Source organism: Electrophorus electricus, chromosome 15 (genome assembly GCF_013358815.1).
Source record: "Electrophorus electricus isolate fEleEle1 chromosome 15, fEleEle1.pri, whole genome shotgun sequence".
Classification (NCBI taxonomy): domain Eukaryota; kingdom Metazoa; phylum Chordata; class Actinopteri; order Gymnotiformes; family Gymnotidae; genus Electrophorus; species Electrophorus electricus.
The window spans coordinates 4762995-4783451 of NC_049549.1; the positions used below are offsets into that span (position 1 = coordinate 4762995).

Here is a 20457-nt window from a genome sequence, read left to right on the forward strand (position 1 = left end):
ATAATGGGCGTGTGACTAATTTGCCTCAGTAGCTGTAGTTAGTTCTAACTCATTCTAACTCCTCTGAAGCAACGTGGTTCTAAAAGGACATTTGTCCATGTGTCCCATTGCCTGTACCTTGGAGATGATGGAGATGTTGGTGTTGAGCTCTTGAAAGCCAAGCCACCAGCGGATTTGGACTGCCGGGTTGCTGGACGTGGTGTGGCAGCACAGTGACACCTCCTTACCCTCTATGGCCTCAGACGAGCCCCTCAGAACCACCTCGGATGGCTCGACTGGAACAGATGGGGAGCACCAGAACAATAACTCTCTTAAACATTTAAAGATACATGTACTGCTGCATTGCTGGGGGGGGGGTTAGGGGCAGGGGAGTGGCTATCGCAGAGACACAGAGACCCTGCTGGTTGTTACAGAATCTTTCACATTAGTTTCAACAGAGGTACTAAATCATTCACAGACGCTAATATATAATACATTAAACAGATGAATCATAGCCAAACATAACTAAACATTAATAACTAAACAAGAAGCTTGGCATTTAAGACTATATCAAATGTAGAGACTTCACCCAACCTCAGACCCTCATATTGCAGATAGCAAATGGGTACTTGGACTTAGAGCGCAAGAAAGTCGGCTCCCTGGCAAAACAGTCCTCTCTTTCATGGGGTGATATCCTCCATCACACTGTCCTGTCCTTCAAAAAGATGATGAAGACTACCACCACTGGCTCCCTCCTTCGAGGAGCACACCTACGTCCTTCACATACTCTATGCGTCCCTCAGACATGCATGCAGGGTCCCCTGCCCCTCACCAAGGGATCCCACTGAGCTTCATAGCCTCTCATCACAGCAGTCAAGGTTGCTGTGACCATAGGTACCCTCCTGATGGCTTAACCTCACCATCCCTCTTCTGACACCATTTGTAGTAAAAACGTTGACCACACCAGGCCTTGAACCCGGGCTAACGTGTGCCCTGACCACCAGCCCAGAAATCAAGATCCTGCCCTCTTCTTCAGGTGGTGGCAGTGTCCATTTCAAATATGTTAACACAAGCATTTAAAGCCATTAAATATACACCACTCATTCAACCTAAATTATTTAACAGTATAGTTTATTTAGTTTTCTCAACAACATCAAGCATAAGGGAACAAAAACCAAATCCTCCTCAGCACCAAGCGGCACCGCTTGCTCGTACAACAGGGTCGACTAGCATGGTTTTCTTCACCTTCCTCCGTTAAACCTTCCACTGTCGCCTGCAGATGACTTTGTGTTTTATTCGTCCTGCTGACGCGGCTGCCATTAGGAAACCAAGATGTACAAATGCACGGGTTACGTGAGGTCTCGGCTGGAACTTTGAAGACGAGAACACCGACATTCCCTTGGGGCCGTAACCTGTGACGACACAGTCCTCTGTGCCTTGGAGATCGAGTGAAACGCCAGGCTCTTAAATAGCTACCGTTCGCCGAAGGACGGAAAGTAAAACTTGGGGTGGGGAAAAAAAGACCTGTGCAGACGCCACTCGTGCAGACGCCCACGCAGGCACATGCAGGCACATGCAGCGTCGCTGTGCATGCCTCGAGCAGACCAGGTTTGCATAAAGGAACCATGTTCGCATATTATGAGCTCATACAACAGTCTAGGAGTTGCAGGGCATGTGACCACATGTGCAATCCTGCAGCTCCTCGGATGCCACTCACCGCTCCCGGCGGCCGAAATCAAGCCAGAATGCCACGAAAAAGGTTTATCCAAAACAGGGCCTCTGTGAAGAGCCACAAGCCGTTGCAGGATATTTCACAGGTCATAACTTAAACTGGAATTTTGACAGTTTGCAGGCCAAAGCAGGCAGTAGCATATCTGTTTGGTAAGCTTTCAGTGGGTTATCAAATAGGCTGTAAACCACAGTCTTTTCCTCTGGTAGCTGATCCCTGTGCCTCCTTGGTGACTTCTCAGATTCTTATGAATCAGAGCGAGCACTGAAATTAAAAGGTGCACTAATTAATCTTCCCTGCTTTAAGGCCATTAAAATGAAGCTAAAGATCTCTGTCTGAGCTTCTGTTATTTAAAAGAAACTGACAAGAACAGTTTAACTCTCAAGTTTCAGTTAAACCAGTTCATATATTATATTAATTAGAAAAACAAAGAGCATCTCTAGACTCCAGAGGATTTAAAAGCCATTATGGAAGCAAGAACAGCATCTTCCACTTGAGACAACAGATTTCAGATAACCACTAAATGAAACTCAAGCTCTCACCAATTTTACTCCTCATCAATTAAGTCTTAGGACAAAGTCTTATCGACTACAACTTGAAATCTGTAATGTCCATACAACCTAATTATTATTGCTATCTTTAGGATTATTAATAACCTACTACTGCTATTACTATCACCAAAGGTGATTTCCACGATTTCACAACAAGAACAGTGTGGAGCACCTGTTTTGCAAAACTAAAGAGCTTGGAGATATAATCCTCTTCATTGTGAGTGAAATATATATTAGTAACCTAGCGTTAATTAAATATTAAAGCAACCCAGTTTGCTTATACCACCACTACTTGCAAACTGACATCACACACCTACACGTCAGTTCCCACGTTAATTCCCACGTTGGTAGTAACGTCTCTCTCTGCCCTTTTCATTCTTCGTTTGGGGCATTTTAATGTCTTATATGTATAGGAAGTACAGGAAAGTTGCATTTTTATTCTTAAATTAACACAGAGTGTGGCTTCAAAGACTCACAGAGAACAGAGAGAGCCCGAGTGACGGACAGAGGTGACCGGGACACCGCGTTGACGCTTTCGCAGCTCAGCGTGGCTTCGTTATCTTCTGGCTTCACCTCCATATTTAAAGCGCTACTGGCACTTTGAGAGGCGGTGTCCACCTCCCAGGTTGTGGACAGCACTTCGCCATTCTGAGGAAATGGAGAGTTAGAGAACGTATGTGGGAGGGAGTTAAAGAGAGCGACGGAGAACGGCAACAAGAGACATATTCAGACGTTTCGCATTTCTTTCTGCTCTTCTCGAAAATAACTCGAAAATAGCTTTCTGCTGGGAAGGCTTGTTTGTTTCGGGTGCTGGATGTTAGTGTTCAACACCAGCCAGCGGAATACGGAATAATCCACGCAATTTATTCACAAAGCAAGAAAACAGAAAAAAAAACAACAAAAAAAACTTTCCCCTTGCCGGTACTTCAGAGCTCAAAACTTTGAGTTTGCATTCTCTTTCTGTCTCCTTTCCCCCCGCGCGTGTGCCCGTTGCGCTGCGCTGCGGAGGTTAAAGTGTAGGTGCGCGACAAATGGCACACCTGCCCGTGCGTCTTTGAGCGTAGCGGATGAGTGACACGTAGAAAGGTGATTTGGTGAACGGCTGAAAAGAAGAGTCGACACTCGGAACGGGCTGCGAAATACCCACGACGGCGACTCCACACCTCCGCGCGAGGTTCAATTCAACTGGCTGCCGAAGCACATTAGCGCGCGAGCTATCGCGCTCTTGGTGATGGTTCTGTGACCCATTTTACGTGGTCAGTACGCATCTGGTGTGCAGCGGTGTCTGCAGAAAATATCTGATATATTTAGGGGGGCCAGAGGTAAATCTTGGGATGGCACGCTAAAAATGGCTATAAATCACGAGGAATTACAGGGTACGCAAGCTAATTCAAAGCTACAAAGACACTATATTATAATCAAACTATAAACTATATTATAAACTATATTATAATCGTTCTGTTTAAATTCATGGCTGATCTAGTGCGAATATCACATTAGGACATTCACATGAGACCAGTCAAGGAATCAATATGTAGCCTAATAAATTCCAAATTTCAGTGCGTCATTGCCGGGTCTGGGTTGCTTAAACAACATTAGAGAGCAAAGGTTTCATTTATGCCCAGCACATCATATGTTGTATTAGTCACTTCTATTATTTGAGTCAATTCAAGCCACTGTAACTTGGCAAATACAACGTTACTAAAAGCGGCCCATTTTCATATGGGTGCAAGCGTAAAAGTCTAGATACAGGCTACAAAAATTGCATAAAGCTTACTTTTGGCGAAAGGAAAAATGGCTATACTTCGTAAAAATTAACAAAAATGAGGGTATATGAAAGTTAGTGTTTATTTCATTTTGTTGTTCATCCAAAAAATAATGTTTAATGCGATAAGTAGCTGAACGTGTTTTAGTGCATCAGACGTGTGCCGATTGACTCCATGGGAACGGCCTGGTTAGCCCGACCGTTGGAATCTCTGGAGCAGCACTTTCGCAACTTTTTGTACTTTTAACGTGCAAAAATAGAAATGAAAATAACTACAAATTTGTTGAACTAATTTCCTGACGCATATGGTTAAGTTGTGGTTATTTTCTGGAGTCTTCTCTGCATAGTTGGCCAGCAAGTGCCCCTTGTAACAGTTCTAGAATTTATTTATTTATTTTCCAAATTAGCCTAGAAAGAACTCGACTTACCGAAACAAACACATACACACAATTCACCAATAAACAATAGGGATACTCATTATAGGTTAATAACATTAGCTATCTACATTTACTAGCACATGAAAATACTCAACGTGGAAAACACCATCAGTTGGCGGGCCAGTAGGGTTGCCAATAATTTTATTGACTTCAGCCCCCCCTGGGGGTGATTGAGCTGTGAGTGTGTTGGGGATGTGACGGCTCTTTTCCTTCCCACCTTGGTCCAGTGCAGAGTGGCCAGAGGGTTGCCTCCATATGACATGCAGACCAGCCTCAGAGAGTCACCCGCTTTCACGTTTTCACTTCTCAAGCCCTCTATCACTGGAACCTGAGGTGGAACTTCAAACAAGGACACACACACAGAGAACCAAGGGGAGGAACAGAGGGAGAAGTGAGACATAAACCACATTACCGTGATGAGTGTGCATAATCCCCTGCAAACCCTGTGCAAAAGTGAAGAGAACAGTGAGAGACGCATGCTAGGTGGATGAAGGACAAAGCGTAGGGCTCAGCCGGCCACGTGGATTGGCCTGTCCATCTGATACCGGGCTGCGGTTTTGGCTGGACCGAGTGCAATGCGTGGGGGGCGCGAATGAGCGAGGAGGAAACACTGCGTCGGCGGGAGCCGGGGCAGCAGCGGCGAGGTAGCATCTCGCTTTACCGGTGGACGGCACCCTCAAGCCACAGAGCAGGGCCCCGGTCCCTTCCACGACGGCGTTAAGTGCCAAGCGGGAGGGGCATTCCTGGCTCCAGTCCATAAAGCAAAATAACAGATGTTTAAACAGTAATAAGGCAAGACGGAATATGAATAAATTACGGCACGGCTCCTGAATAAAACATGCGCCGTCGAGTGAGTTACGGCTGAGGAGGGGCCGGCCTTTGTTGGGTGCGGGGTGCGAGGGGACGGACGGAGGAGGGTCTGCCGTGACAAAGTGCCGCCTCGCCGGCAATCTGGAGCCGACGGGCCGGCCGCGCTGACTAAGGCCGACGCCCTGGCCGTCCGTTCTGCAAGATTAGCAGTTCGTGCGGTGGCTGGGTGCTGATGGAGCCGGGAGCATGAAGGGGAGAGGGGCGAGCAGAGGGAGAGAGAAAGAGAGAGAGGGAGTGAGGGAGAGAATGAGATGGATAAACAGAGGGAATGGGGAAATGGAGAGATAGAGGAGGGCACAGAGAGGCAGAAGAGACATAAGAAACAGCCAAAAATACATGCGAAACGCAAAGCGTGACAAACACATGCATACAAATAGCAGTACAGGTGCGAATGACATGGACTGACAAGAGTTCACAAACATTTTCATTTACTAAATGCAAAAATCTCCATAACCATGAAAGCAGAAGCTAACAGTTCACAAAGTAAGAATGAGAAGAAAATTAGCTGCCAGGAGAAGTAAGGAGGTGTAAGGAGGTGAACCTATGACTTTTTGCAAACTTCAAATGAGTTTTCAGTTCCTCTGCTCGTAGTTATGGTATGAAATTGGAATTGGTGTTAAGCAGGGGTTAGATTTTGAATTTGGTTAAATGGCCCTGCCACTGAGACACGAGCTAATCAGAGAATAAAATGAGACAGAGATGGTGTACGAGGCGAGAGTCCGGCCACATGCTGTCCGAGACATGCAGTATGGGTGAGGTTACAGAGACTGAACACCTGACTAAACAGTTTTAAAGGTTTTGGTGCTTGGGGGATTCAGGTGCTTCACTTTCCCCGAACAATTAAAAACTTGGTGTCAGGGTTTGTCAGTTTTCATGTTGTACAATTCGTATAGTGTCATTCTGAAAATGTTTGGTGTGAGCTTGTCGAATTTATTGTTTCAGACTCATTTACTGCAAACAAGCCTTAGGTCCGGCTCCATTTTTCTTGGTCGAAAACTGAAGTTACTGGGCTTCATTTATTCTCCTTGAGTGAATTCAATAATTACATTAGATTATGTCTTGTTCTGGACATTCTGGAGACCGAATGCTATGGCTGGCCTTGAGGAATATTGAGCAAAGCTTCACTGTCAGTAAACAAACATTAGGGGGTGTTAATGACAAGACCAGACAGACCCTTCTAGTACAGTCTGCAGTTAGCCAGGACCACCGGCACAAATCCAAGACTCTTCCACTTTGAAAAGTGACCCTGGGCGACCCTTTCTGGGGCAGGGTGAACTGTGGGCAATGCAATACAGGCCAAAAAGAAAAGAAAAGTAACTGGATCCAGTACAACAGGCGTTCTAGGCATTCACAGCCCTGCTGTGTGACTGTTGTTACAGGCATTCATCGAGCCATTGCCCCCAAAAGATGTTGCTGGGAACTAACTAGAGCTTATCGATATATGGCATAATTAGAATCCTGAACAGATGCCATATTGGGAGGCAAAACCGAGCAGAGACATGAATTCATCACGCCTGAGATGAAACCGAAGCCGTAAGAAGAGGCTCTAATGGCCAAGTAGAAGGCCGGACCCAGACCAGAAAATGGGCGTTCAGTTCAAGAGCATGAATGTAAGTTCAGACAATTCAGATTCAGATATCTGAGCACAATTCAGATTCAGATATCTGAACATGATCTAAACACATTTCAGATTCAGACATCTGAGCATGATCTGAACACAGTTCATATTCAGATATCTGAACATGGCTTTCAACACCAATACATTATAACAAAATCTTGAGTACAAATGAACAACTAAGAAAAAAAGAATGTATCAATACACAAAAACATACCTCCAATGCGTTTCATTCATTTATGCATTAATTCATTAATCCTCTAAACTGCTTAATCTGATCCAGGCTTGCAGCGCTACAAAGCTTCTCCTGGCATGGCAGGACACTGCATTTTATTCTTTATAAAAAATAAAAAAAAAATCACATAACTAGATATGAACATTTTTTAATGTAAGCACTTGTTTGAATTTTTCATGGTCTCAGGAAGAATTTTCACAGTCATGATAGTATAAATTCTCTCAAGAGAAGACTAACACTCAAGAGAGAGAGATAGATATATATATATATATATATATATATATATATATATATATATATATATATATATATATATATATATATATATATATATATATATATATATATCTCCCTCTGCTTATATTCTTCAATTAACTCTGAATCCATTTTACTTTTTTTTTCTCCTTCCAGTAATAACATGTGCACATCTGTAGTGGAGTCAATGTCAACTGGCAGTTCATGTAACTCTCTCTCGCTTATCACCTTGTGCTGAAAATAGTACAGATTATGCACATATACACAAGCACATGTGTACACGTGTAAGCTTATACACGTCTGCACAAGTACACACACACACACACACACACACACACACACACAAACACGCCCATTAATACCCCTTTCTTCATTGCTTTTCGAGACTTGACTATTCATTAAAAAGTTAGAACTGATAATTGCTTTGTGTTAGCCCAATCACATTTGACGCCAAACACCATTGTGGCACTCTACGACTAATTTATTTAATTCGCTAAGCTTTAATGATAACATTAGTTAAAACCGTTGCCTTACATGATGCCGGTTGATTAAATTCTCCTGACCTTTTTTAGGACTGCCCGATTAATCATACCAATCACTGAAATCACTATTTTGTGTACCTTAAGTGCACTAAGTAAGCTGCACTCTTCTGAGAGGTCCAAACGGCTTTGATGCAATACAAGCAAACTCAAGTCTCCCTATTTGTGAAGTGTGATAATGAGTGAGAGAGGCACATTCAAGAGGTTTCACCTGACACTGAAACGTCACAAAAAAGCAACAAGCAAAGAAGTCAACAGGGATTCTTACAGTACACATTCATGAGCTGTTTGGTTTCCAAGGCATGGGAGAGGGCAGGGTGTTGCACCCGACATAGCAGCGGTCGCCCATTGTCCGAACGTCGCGCTCGGACCCTGCGGGACGAGAAAACGCAGGAATAACGGCCGTTAGTGCATCTTCAAACAGCACCCTGCTCCCCGGTGCCACTAAAGGTTGCCTCGGCGACCGCCCCTGTATTCACAAGTTTGGAGCCCAGGCAGAGGGAGGCATGTGTGAGGCATGTCCGAGCTGATTGGCTGGCAGTACCTTCCTCAGAAGCACAGCTATGCCGCTTGGTACAAAATGAACACCTTTAGAGAATGATGCAAACTACTGCCTGTTCTCTGAAACCATTGCTGTGTTCAGACTTTGGGAAATACAAACAAACCCCATGCAATTTCATTTGATTTATTCCAGTTCTAGGGTTCATAGGACATGACAAAAAAAGAATAAAAAGATAAAATGATTTAAGATTCACGTTTCTCCTCGTGTGGCTCTTCCTCTGTGTTACACCATTGTCCTGGAGGAACATTTTTTCGGTTCACTGTATACCTGTATATAGTTGCAGCGACAATAAAGCCTTTTGATTCTCTCGACTTTTGATGTGGTAATAATTACACACGGGACAAAATAAATTAGTAACGTTACTCTTGAAAAAAGATCCCTGGGCGTCACTAGTCAAGAGGTGAAGCTACTGCCACTAGTGAACTATAGTACTAGTGAACCTAATACTCTAATGGTAGCAACTTAAAGCAACTGGACTTATAAACTTGAAAAAATGTTACTTGTTTTGCTATGAAAGGTTTTATCAGTTGATTTGTTTTTGAGATTATACAAATTTTAAGTCTTTAAGTAACTGTTCATTGACCTGGTCCGCTGAAAACCTACACAAACATGTTGCAACACATTTTGAGCAAATGAAAGATATGCAAAAGGAACATGACTTGGTAGTCAGAAATATGAACTAATATACAGTAATCAGGGCATGTTACAAATCATCTTCCAATGGTTTACAGTGGTATAGAAGGCCATTTTACGAGTCTCCTACACTCCTTAATTGCGCATTAAACAGATGGATTTATAACATGTTGTTAATGAGACATCATTGATCAGGCTACAGGGAGAAAGCAAAATAAATAAATAAATAAACGAGTAATAAAATCTCTCGTTTAAAGAAACCTCCCACGCAGAATCAACCAGTTGATATGTGGCTCACTGTGGCATTATTGCTGTGGTCTGATATGTGTGTATGATTCTTCACTGTGGAGCCAGGACTGCTCCACATGCACTGTGCAGCGTGAAGACCTGGAACCCACCGGGACGCGGACTACACTCACACCGTAGGCCGTCGGCAGCCCGACCTAACATCTGAAGCAGTGTGAATGTGCGTTTATATGTGGTCCTAGACTGGACACAGACTGTTGGTGTTGCCATCCTGGTCCTCTGCCACTGCTGTGTCCTCTCCTGGACCCCGGATGTCCCTCCTGGAGTCTGCTCATCTCTCAGATTAGAATGGCCAGCACTGATACCACCTTTTCCATATTATCTTCCAGAGGCTGACAAACTTGGTTTTTTTTGGCAGGGGGGGGCTTTTTCTACAGATTTTACAGAGAGTTTTTACCAAAAACAAAGGCCTTTGAATAGTAGCTTATTCTGTCCACCTGCAGAAACCCTGGGAAATGCTTTCTAAAATCCTCCAAACTAAAATATAGTGTCTTATATTTGTATAAGCAAAAATAATCTTTCAGAAAGAATTGGAGTTCGAATTACCTCGGCAGATTACATTTGTCATTCAAACAACACTTCAACCGGAAGGCTTTTGCCCATGGTACACTTTCACATCAATGTAGACCTTATTGTTGTTTTGAAATGAAAAACGAGTTCTCTTAGGACTTCATACTATGAACAGCACTCAAGGATGGCTGTTTAGAAGAAAACATGAATGGATAAAGGGCATATGAGAACAGAGATTTGCACAAATCACACACACACACACACACACACACACACACACACACACGCAGGCACACACACACGCAGGCACACGCGCACACACACACACACACACACAGACACACATACATACAGACTCACAGACACACACACACACAGACACACACACACACACAGACACACACAGACACACACATACCGGACTACAGCATGAGTGTTCAGGAGTTTATCCTCAGAACCTGACATCGTAAAAGGCTGTGTATCTGTCAGTTCTTCTCCATCTGAGAACGGGCGGGAAAAAGAGGCAGAGAAAGAGAGGGAGAGAGTTAGAGATATGCATGTCTTCTCTACACTATACAAATGCATACCAGAATTGCTTTACATATTCACTCATTCATTTGGTCACATTTATCCAGGGTGACGCCCACAGTAAATTGCGCAATAACGCAAGCTCACAGAAGCCCAGCAATGATCTAAAGTCAAGAGCTTTCAACCACCTTCTGCCCATCGCTGGACAAATATGGGCCCTTCTTTCAAATTCTCTTTGTATCCAAATCAATCGTTACCTCTGAAGAAGGTGATGGCAGCTTCTGGCTTCCCGTCCGGGGCGATGCAGGTCACGGTGTACTCGTTCCCTTCCACCCAGGGCTCCTCGGAGTCCAACTCAATGGAGGGTTGTGATGGGGGGACTGCACCAAAGAGTCAAACAAATATCAGCACTCTGACAGGGTGCAGTGGGGATCTGACAGGGTGCAGTGGGGATCTGATTGGGTGCAGTGGGGATCTGACAGGGTGCAGTGGGGATCTGACAGGGTGCAGTGGGGATCTGATTGGGTGTAGTGGGGATCTGAAGGGATGCATTGCGGTTCTGACGGGGTACAGAGGAGGGGCAGCAGCTTCTCCAGGGACATCTCGAACTGCAAAATACCGAGCTGAGTAATTACACACTAATCCCGCATGACAGGGTGCTGGGCTGAGACTTAACACCGGATAAACGGTTCCACTGTGGTAATATGCTCCCGCACACGTGGCTTGTCCCGATCAGAGCCTTTGATGACCAGTGGATCTTCACTGAGTCTAATTCCCAAGCGCTGACACTCATCCTGCATAAAGCCACTGCCAGACACCTGATTCGTTGGCAGGGTTTGGTACATTCATCTATGTGATTCCTATTGCACTCACACAAATGAGGGTCCAGCTTTCTAGCTGATTGGCTGAGTTCCATGTACGAGATGCAAAGTGAATACATAGAAAGACAAAACACAGGGAAAAACGTAATAACGTTTAGAATATAAGGTTATAACATGACACATTGCAATAAAACATTTTGCAAGACCAACAGACAGATTTGAGGGGATAGAAGGAATGTCAAACATCACAGGTCACCCTCCACACAAAAAAAGGATGTCATGACATCAGGTATATGTATTTGTACCATTTTCTCCTACACTTTTACATGGGGCAAAAATCTTGTGTCTACACCCTTGAAATAAAAAAACTGCATTCTGTGGAGTTGATACAAACTTGACATACACACACACACACACACACACACACACACACACACACACACACACACACACACACACACACACACACACACACACACACTTTGGCGGTGTACTGCAAAACGCTTGATCTCCCTATCAACTGAAGTGCCTCCCACAAGCCCATGTTGGACAGATAGGGCTCTGTGTTGTCGATAAGCCACTGGAAAAGGACCAAGTGTTAACCCCTACATCCAGGCCAGCTTTCCCGACTTCCTGCCCCCGGCCGGAGTGTCACCTCCAGATGCTCCAACGGAGGATCAAAAGGCTTGTTCTGCTATCTCTGCCCGCAAACACTTCTGGATGCTCTCGAGGGCAACTACAGCTTCTGTAACTGAGCTGCGGAAATCATGTGTCTGTTTGGTGGGTTAGCTGGCTATGTTTTTCTAAGTCTTTTCAAGCAAAAACTGCAGGCTAAGAGATGTTGTCCATTTTTTGAACTGCAATTAGAGTGTGCACTGTTTGCCTCAGTCAGGGGGTTGTTTTTTTTAGTTGGAACGGGGCGTGACATGTGACCACTCATGTGTATCACAAACCTAGTGGTTAGAGGAGATCCCACATCTGTAAGTAGTGTGAACGCAGCCTATCTGCCCATAACTGCGTAGACATCCACAGAAACGGGCTCCAGTGCACAACGAATGACCACATCGACCCGTTTGTGGTAATGCTGTGTGCTCTTCACTTAATTTAACACTTAATTTAAACTTTCATGGTTCACAGCAACAATTTGCTGATATTCCAGTCTGTATTTCGTGAATTCAAAAGCACTTTATTGTCAGTCAAATTCCTTCTGACTTTAGGTAATTAAAAAAAAAAAAAAAAAAAAAAAAAAAAAAGGAAGCTTCACTTGTGTCTGATAACCTGTCATCTCTCCTTATGTGGACGGCAGGACCCGGTAACTACTCTGGCCTGCACTTGCAGCTTTCCAGAGACCCGAAGTGACCCGTCGGACCACTTGGGGGCGCTATTGCAGTATGAGGGGCGAGAGCTCTCATGTTGAGACAGATGAGATGTGGCTCAAGCTTCAAACTGATTTAAAGGACGCGATTGGATCTGTGTGGACTCGGATGGCTTAGAGATCACACTGCAGAGGAACACGTCCATATAATGAGATGCATTTGTTCTCTCTCTCTCTCTCTCTCTCTCTCTCTCTCTCTCTCCAGTCTGTCTCTTTTGTCTTTCCATCTTTCTTCTGCTTCTTTTCCCCTTTCACCACTTCCCAACATCCCTTCTTTCTCTTCTTCCATCTCGCATTACTTTCTCTCTTCTCTCACTCTTCCCACTCCCCACCGCCCCCCCCCCTCCCTCTCTCTCTCTCTCTCTCTCTCTCTCTCTCCCTCCCTCCCTCCCTCCCTCCCTCCGTCGCTGTTGCCGGGCTCATCGTTGTTGTGCTGGAGGAGCCGTCGACCAGTCACACAAATCTCCCAAAATAAGAATGATGGTCTGCGTGTGCAAAGCAGGGAGGGAGGACAGCAGTTTTTTTTTTTTTTTTCTCCCTCTCCCCAGAACCACTTTTCCCTCTCTCCCTCACTGTCTCCGGATCTTTCCGTGTGTTTCTCTCACTCATTTATTCCCCTCAGCCAACTCAGCACACTTCTCTCTTACAATCTCTCCCCCTCATTGTCGTTCTCTCGCTCTCTTGTGCACTCTCACTCTCTCTCTCTGTTCCATCTACCTCTCACTCTCTCTCTCTTTTCCATCTACCTCTCACTCTCTCTCTCTGTTCCATCTACCTCTCACTCTCTCTCTCTGTTCCATCTACCTCTCACTCTCTCTCTGTTCCATCTACCTCTCACTCTCTCTCTCTGTTCCATCTACCTCTCACTCTCTCTCTGTTCCATCCACCTCTCACTCCATCTTTCTCTCCCAATCTCTCTCTTTCCACATCTTCTCTCTCTCCCTTTCGCTCTGCCTCTCTCCTCTTTTCCCACTGCAGGGGATCTGCTGAAGGGAGAAAGGAGGTTTTATGGTGTGTGGGTCTGAATGTCTTCATGTTACTGGCTACAATGGGAATGTGTGTTTGTGTGTGTGTGTTTGTTTGGGGGCGGGGGTGGGGTGGGTTGGGTTGGGTTGTGTGTCTTTGTCTTTTTGGATGGCTATGGAAAGATAATAAGCAAATTACACATTAATAGACATAAAAGTGAATTCATGAAATCAACCAAAACAACAAAGAATCTCCCACATGAACATACAAAAGCATAAGAATATCATATTAATATTTAGATACATAATCACAGGAGCACACAGCCCGTGTTCGAGCACTTTCTGAACGAAGAATGTAAATACGTATGGATGCACACGCACACGCACACGCACACACGCGAGACGGGAGACAGCGAGGCGCAAAATTCGATTCATTAGACAAATACAGACGGATGGACAGATAAGCAAGATAAGAAATAGATTAACACAGACAGATGCACATGCACACACACCCATTCCCTCTCATCTCCTACCCTGTTCTGTCCCTCCCTCATGCACTGAGCAGCGCTCAAATGCAAACACCAAAAATGTGTGCGGAAAAATATTCATGACAATCTACATGTCTTTTAACTGACTTATATATCAGAACATCTACATTAAAGGATTAATTAAAGAATTAATTCAGTAGTCAAATCCTTCTAGAACCTCCATGTACATTAATAGCTGACCATGATGTGTTGGTGTTGCTTGTCTAGTTGCCAAAGCATTCTGCACTGGCTGCCTGTTATGACAAAATCATGCAAATATGTATTGAATATGGTACTTCACTTGTTACATATCATCAGAACAGAACAGAGCAGGCTGGTAATAGTGTAGGCTGCAGTTTTCACTTGGAAAAGGTTTGGCTTGTGTTTTAAGTCATGACAGACACCGTTACTTCAGTCTTATTGATGTCCCTTAATAAATGCAATAGTGTAACAACAGTCAGACATATGCAGTCTCTCCAACACATGCATGGGCACAGACACACACCCACCTACACACACACACACACACACACACACCCACCTACACCTACACACACACACACACACACACACACACACCCCTACACCTACACACACACACACACACACACACACACACACATACATACACACACACACACACACACACACACACACATATATCAGCAAAGCATTTGCATGCACACAGAGACCAATGCCACACACAGACACACACACACACACACACACGCATGTTTATTATCCTGAGGACTGGTGCAAGTGCCTCAGAACGAAGCAGCTCTGACAACACTGCTACTCTTAACAGATGGAGATACGGGACCCGCGTGAGAGTGCTGATATCCAAATAGACAGCCGTCAACACACGCCAACAGTGTGCATCCTGATGAGAGAGGACTGGCTTGCTCGGTGCACCCAGCAGAAGGCACCGGGGCACACTTAAGAACCATTCATCTACACCCAAAACCCCACCCCCATCACCTGCCCTTAAACCCCCCCCACCCAAGAAGATTCTCACACACACACACACACACACACACACACACACACACAGAAACACACACGGCAAGTTAGAGACCACGTACTGTTATATAGCTCGAGGGACACACACATGCACGCTCGCACACGTCCTCACAAACAAGCCTCCCCCCCACTTACACACGAACATGCACCTCGCGCCCCCCCCAAACATGCACACCCACACAGCCTTTCTGGGGGCTCAGGTGCACCTTTTGAAGCTGAAAGCTACTGAAGCCGTCTCTTTCCTCTGGCTCTGCCCTCCCCATATCTCCTTCTTTTCTTCTCCCTGCTGGCGTTCCTCTCTCCCCTCCTCCCTGTTCCTCTCATCACTCCCCTTCTCTTCATGGTGGGCGAAAAGGAGCAGGTGTGTCTGCAAGCAGACCAGTGATAGCAATACCCCCCCCCCCTCCCGTAAGGACAAAGATTTTATTCGGGAAAACAAGATCCCGAATTGAGCAAGCGAATAGCCGGACAAGCAGCGCTCACTAGGGACGGTGATGCAGGGTTACGGATGACGAGCGCCAGCCTGATGCCGGATCCGAGGTGGGTGATACAGATGTGGCGCACGGCATGACACAGAGCGCCGGCGACACCGGAGATCGACAGCAGGTGGACGGGAATGCCAACGAGATCCGACGCCAATTCCAGTGCACCGTGTTATTGCCTGGACAAATCCTTAAAGCTCTTTAGCACACTTCACGCACTGCGACTACGGCCTTTTGGAGTGGGAGAAAAAAAGCAAAACAAACACCGCAGGTTTCACTGACGTGTTCCCATGCCAACACTCTTTAGGTTATCAGGAAATTCATTTGCCTGACGATGAGACGTCTGTGGACTGCTACAAGGCAAAAACCTGGCAACGTGGCTGTTCGCTGCATCTGTTCACCGATGCATCTGTTTGCTATGGAAATGGAAGACGATTCTTTGGATTTGGTGAGCCCATGTGACTCAGTGTATGCGAAAGACCCCCATCAGTGCATGGCAGAGATACAGGTGGGGAGAAAATACACACACACACACACACACACACACACACACACACACACACACACACACACACACACACACACACATGGTCATAGTATTAGCCGCGCGCAGAATGTCCCCCTATACGTAGCACCAGTGGAGACAGCTATTGACGCTCTGGCCTTGCCCCTAGCTGCGAGCTGGCACGGGGTGATTCATCTCGAATTAGCCCATTATAAAACATATCACATGGACACGGGGAATCCGATTAGGGTCCCGCCTCATCCTTTACTCCCTTTTTCTGGTTTCGTGCCTCTTCACTCCCCCTAGTAAAGACATCTTGCCTTTGGAGTAGATTTTGGAAGGTGGATTCAAAGAGCGCTGCCGAGCCAAACGGAGCAGGGGAGGATGGGAAATTAACACCACCTCCAGCCAAAAAATAAATAAATAAAAAATCACCCCAGACAAATGAAACCAAGCAGTAGCTCGACATAGCTATTAGGCACCACTGCATATCCTGGAAATGACTCTGGCGTTCATGGCCTCTGGCTGCTCTGTTATTACTTAAACTAGGGGTAGCTGATATGGGCTTCCTGTTGATGACACTTCCATTAATGCATGGTTTTTGGAATAGATCCTCACAGTGTACTCACGTGAAAACACCGATACTTAGCAGGCAGGTCCGTTTTATTATTTTCCATTCCCATTTTCCCGCTAATTCCATTTTATCGTATAGTGCTGAGCACAGAAATGCACCGTGCGGATCTGAAATCGTTATCGTGTTCCTCCAGAACATTAGCCGGGCGCTGCCTTCAAAACGCTGGAGCTGAAAGCGGCCGGAAACGACCGGCCGCGTGAAGTTGTTGGGGCGTCTGGCTTGAAAACCAAGAGCTAAAGCAATTCCGTCATAATTTTCCCATCTTTACAACTCACGTCACTAATCACGAGGAGGCTATGCCGGGATTACGGGCCCGCATCCTCCTCCAGTCGTTCCGGCTTCTCTGAAAAATGATGTGATGTGGAGAAAATCCCTGAGCAAGTCATTTTTAAGTTGGACCATTTCAGAAGCAAAATAGTATTTTTCTATGATATAACTGGGCCTTACAGAATGCAATTGAAATAAGTGGATTTTTTTTTTTTTTTGCATCAAAGCGTACACAGCCATAAATTACATATAAATACAGTACAAAACAAACGAGCTCTGTAACTTGCTGCCAGTGCTTAGGGACTGACCTTTTGTCCCGGGAAATTATAAACAATTTTTTGAGGATCAATCTTCAAACTTTAAAGGACAAAGGCATTAAAAAAGAAAGAGCACAGCGTGGACACATGGACATGTTTGCAAATCTGTCGGCTGAGGGTGATTAAATGTGTGAGGCACGCGGCTGGTGCGGATGCAAGTGTGTTTCTTTCTTTCTCTCTCTCTTTCTCTATCACACACACTATCTCCCTCCTCTCTGTAATGCCACTGCAACCTGTTCCTTTCCCAGGCAAGAAAAAAAAGTCACCACGGTAACCCCACCAACCCTCCCTTCCAAACCCGTGCTTCCAAACTCCACCAGTCACGCTTGCTTAATCGCTCCCCATGGGTTCCCCAAACGTGGGACGGACTTGCGCTGTAGATGCGCCCTGAACCCCAGCTTTGCTCGATCCACATGGAAAACCCGGAGATCCGAATCGCGGTCCTGGAGAGCTTGCACACCGCTGGCAAGTTTATCCCTGCCGAACAGGAGCAAGCATGAGCAAAACGACCCTTTGTCGGAGCACGTAAAACCCCGAAGTGGGCTAGTGACCCGTGGGATGGGCGTACCGCCACCGAGCTGATCGTACGAAACCAGGACTGCCGGCGAGTATGTCTAGAGGTACGAATTTTCTGGATGAATGTGTGTGGCCCTGTCACCTCCTACCCATCACTGTAAGCAGTGGACTAGACGACTAGCTAGTGACATATGCAGCACGCCTCGACAGGTCCGCCGCAGGATGCCATGCGGCTGGCAGGCTGAGCTGCCTGTGCAGAGACGTCTAATTCAAGGATAGAAACAATGAAAGGAATACAAACAAAGTTGTTGGTACCATACACAAACCTATGCAAACTGAGGGTCTTTCCGCACTCTCTAAACATTCACACACACGCGCATACGCACGCGCGTGCGCACGCGCGAGCACACATACACAAGCGCGCGCACACGCCGACGCCCAAAGAGACACAAACAAGCCTGAGAAGTCTCTCCGCGGCTCCCACTCCTACTGAGCACCTGTCAGCGACTTCCTGCTGTGAGGGGCTACACTGTGTCGCCTCAGCAGTCACATCGAAATGTGGGACTTAGGCAGCGGTGACTCACAAAGCGCGGAGACGGCTCACAGGCGGGATGAGACCCAAAGGCGAATTTGAGCGTTCGCTCTGAGCTTTAAAGGAGCCCGGCACCACGCAGCGCGTCAGAGGAAGGCGGGGCTTAGCCGCCGGGAGATGGGTGGCGGCCGCCGACGGCACGCGCGGGGGGCGGGCTTCCCGAAGCCTGAGCGCTTGGGAGGCGACGTGTACAACCTTCGCCTTCCCAGGCTGATGGCCTGAAACCTTGCACAAGATAAAGAAAGAAGGGACCTCGTGGACACGCAGGAGACATGGGTGGAGCGCAGGCTGCACACCAGCGCCTGCTGACAGATCAGTGTAAACCAAACGAGTCCAAAATCAGTGGAGGCTTAATGGAGGCTAATCAGCCGTTCCCATCTATCATGCAGACAGTCCTGAACCAGAGGCTCAGCCAGGACTGTCCTCTTGCATAGGCGCCCTACATCTCATTAGTATCCTGAATGTAGCTGGAAAAAAGTGACAATGTGTGTCACCTTATCGGTGTGTCGAGCTATTAGTGGTCCAGGCCGGGCTATCTGTCATTGCTAAAGTTGACCTGCACTTCTCTAGTATCCTCCTATTAACCCCCCCTCAACCCGTGGCAGTGAGCATTGGTTCTGCTTACTCTGCACATTGATCCACACGGTGCGGGAAATGATGGGCTGACTGCTTTTGGACCGGCTCACTTGGCACTCGTAGGGGGAGTCGTCTTCCAGGCGCACGTCTGCGATCTGGAGATGGTACTGGCCTTCTGTGGAGCGAGAGAAAGAGGTGCCCGGAGAAAGAGAAAGATTTACTTACGCCCAGAACCTACAGGAAATGGCTTTTTATGGAGAGCCAGTTACAGCAAAGTCACACTTTATTAATTGTGGACTGTAAACGACCTGTTTTACATTTTGGTTTTGGGCTGTTTTCAAATACTTCCATTAATATCCATTCGAACGTCCATTTGAACATCCCTGCAATTTTAGGTTATTAAGACCAAATCATACATCCAAGCTGACTAAATTAGCATGAATGAATTAGAATGACTGGAACTCATGTGAAATGCTGGCCTAATATCACAAAATATTAACTCTGAAATAACCAAAAGCAGAACAATTTACCGTATTTGATGTTATCCCCAAGAACCTCGCTTTCCCTTTGTACCCTTTGGGTTCTGTTTATTATATTTATATTTGTTATATGGTTCACCAGTTGAATACTGTGCCACCCAGGAGTACGTTTGTCAAACTACTTGTCTGTGACAATAAATAACAGCTCCTCGAGGTCCATGCAAGCAGTTCAAACTTAGAACTTTTTTTTTTTTTCCTTTGTCCCTTCCAAAGAAAACTACCATGTAGAAAATAGTATTTTGGTATGACAACCAGTGCAGCTGGATGAAGTAGGAGGTGTCAACCAAGCTGGCAAGATAATTAACACCAACCAGTAGCAATTTTCGGATCTATGCTATCATAGGAGGCACTTTAGAATTATTAATGATTTTCCACTCTCTTGGAATTGCACTTAGTAAATGCTGCAATGATGTTTGTGTCAGGGATGTTTTTGAGCGTGTGCATGTGTTTGTGGGAGACCAGTAATTATGCCTCTGACATCCAACACGAGAAGCTGACAGGAACCCTTATATGCATACTTTTCTTGTCCCGGGTTCTGAGTGCGAGTGTGCGCGTGTACACTCACATATCCGAGAAGACCTTTATGTGTCAGAGAAAAAAAAAAAAAAAAAAAATGACCATGCATCAAGTGCATTGGTATCTTGTTGCAAAACCCTTTACCCTATAAAAAATACCCTCACCCACATAACGGTTTATTTTTGGTGTTATGCTCTCAGTCACACAATGAAATATTATTCACACAATGAATAATACTCAAAATCTTATAATTTCAAAACCCACATCAGGGTAAAACTACTTTAGGAACTA

General features: G+C 45.7%; 1 protein-coding gene across 4 annotated transcripts in view; it reads right to left on the minus strand.

Moving 5' to 3' along the window:
- Window positions 1–20457, minus strand: part of nphs1 (NPHS1 adhesion molecule, nephrin) — a 65179-nt gene that overhangs the window by 34809 nt on the left and 9913 nt on the right. For all 4 annotated transcript variants that reach the window (XR_004776912.1, XM_035534429.1, XM_035534428.1 and 1 more), the window contains exons 4-10: window positions 19161–19286; window positions 10772–10894; window positions 10405–10486; window positions 8244–8347; window positions 4679–4800; window positions 2736–2907; window positions 118–275 (exon numbers count right to left, since the gene is read on the minus strand). Coding sequence is in view for 3 of the 4 variants with exons in the window: in XM_035534429.1 (XP_035390322.1) it covers window positions 118–275; window positions 2736–2907; window positions 4679–4800; window positions 8244–8347; window positions 10405–10486; window positions 10772–10894; window positions 19161–19286 (887 nt within the window). In the remaining variant the exon portion in view is untranslated. The remainder of the gene's footprint in view (window positions 1–117; window positions 276–2735; window positions 2908–4678; window positions 4801–8243; window positions 8348–10404; window positions 10487–10771; window positions 10895–19160; window positions 19287–20457) is intronic.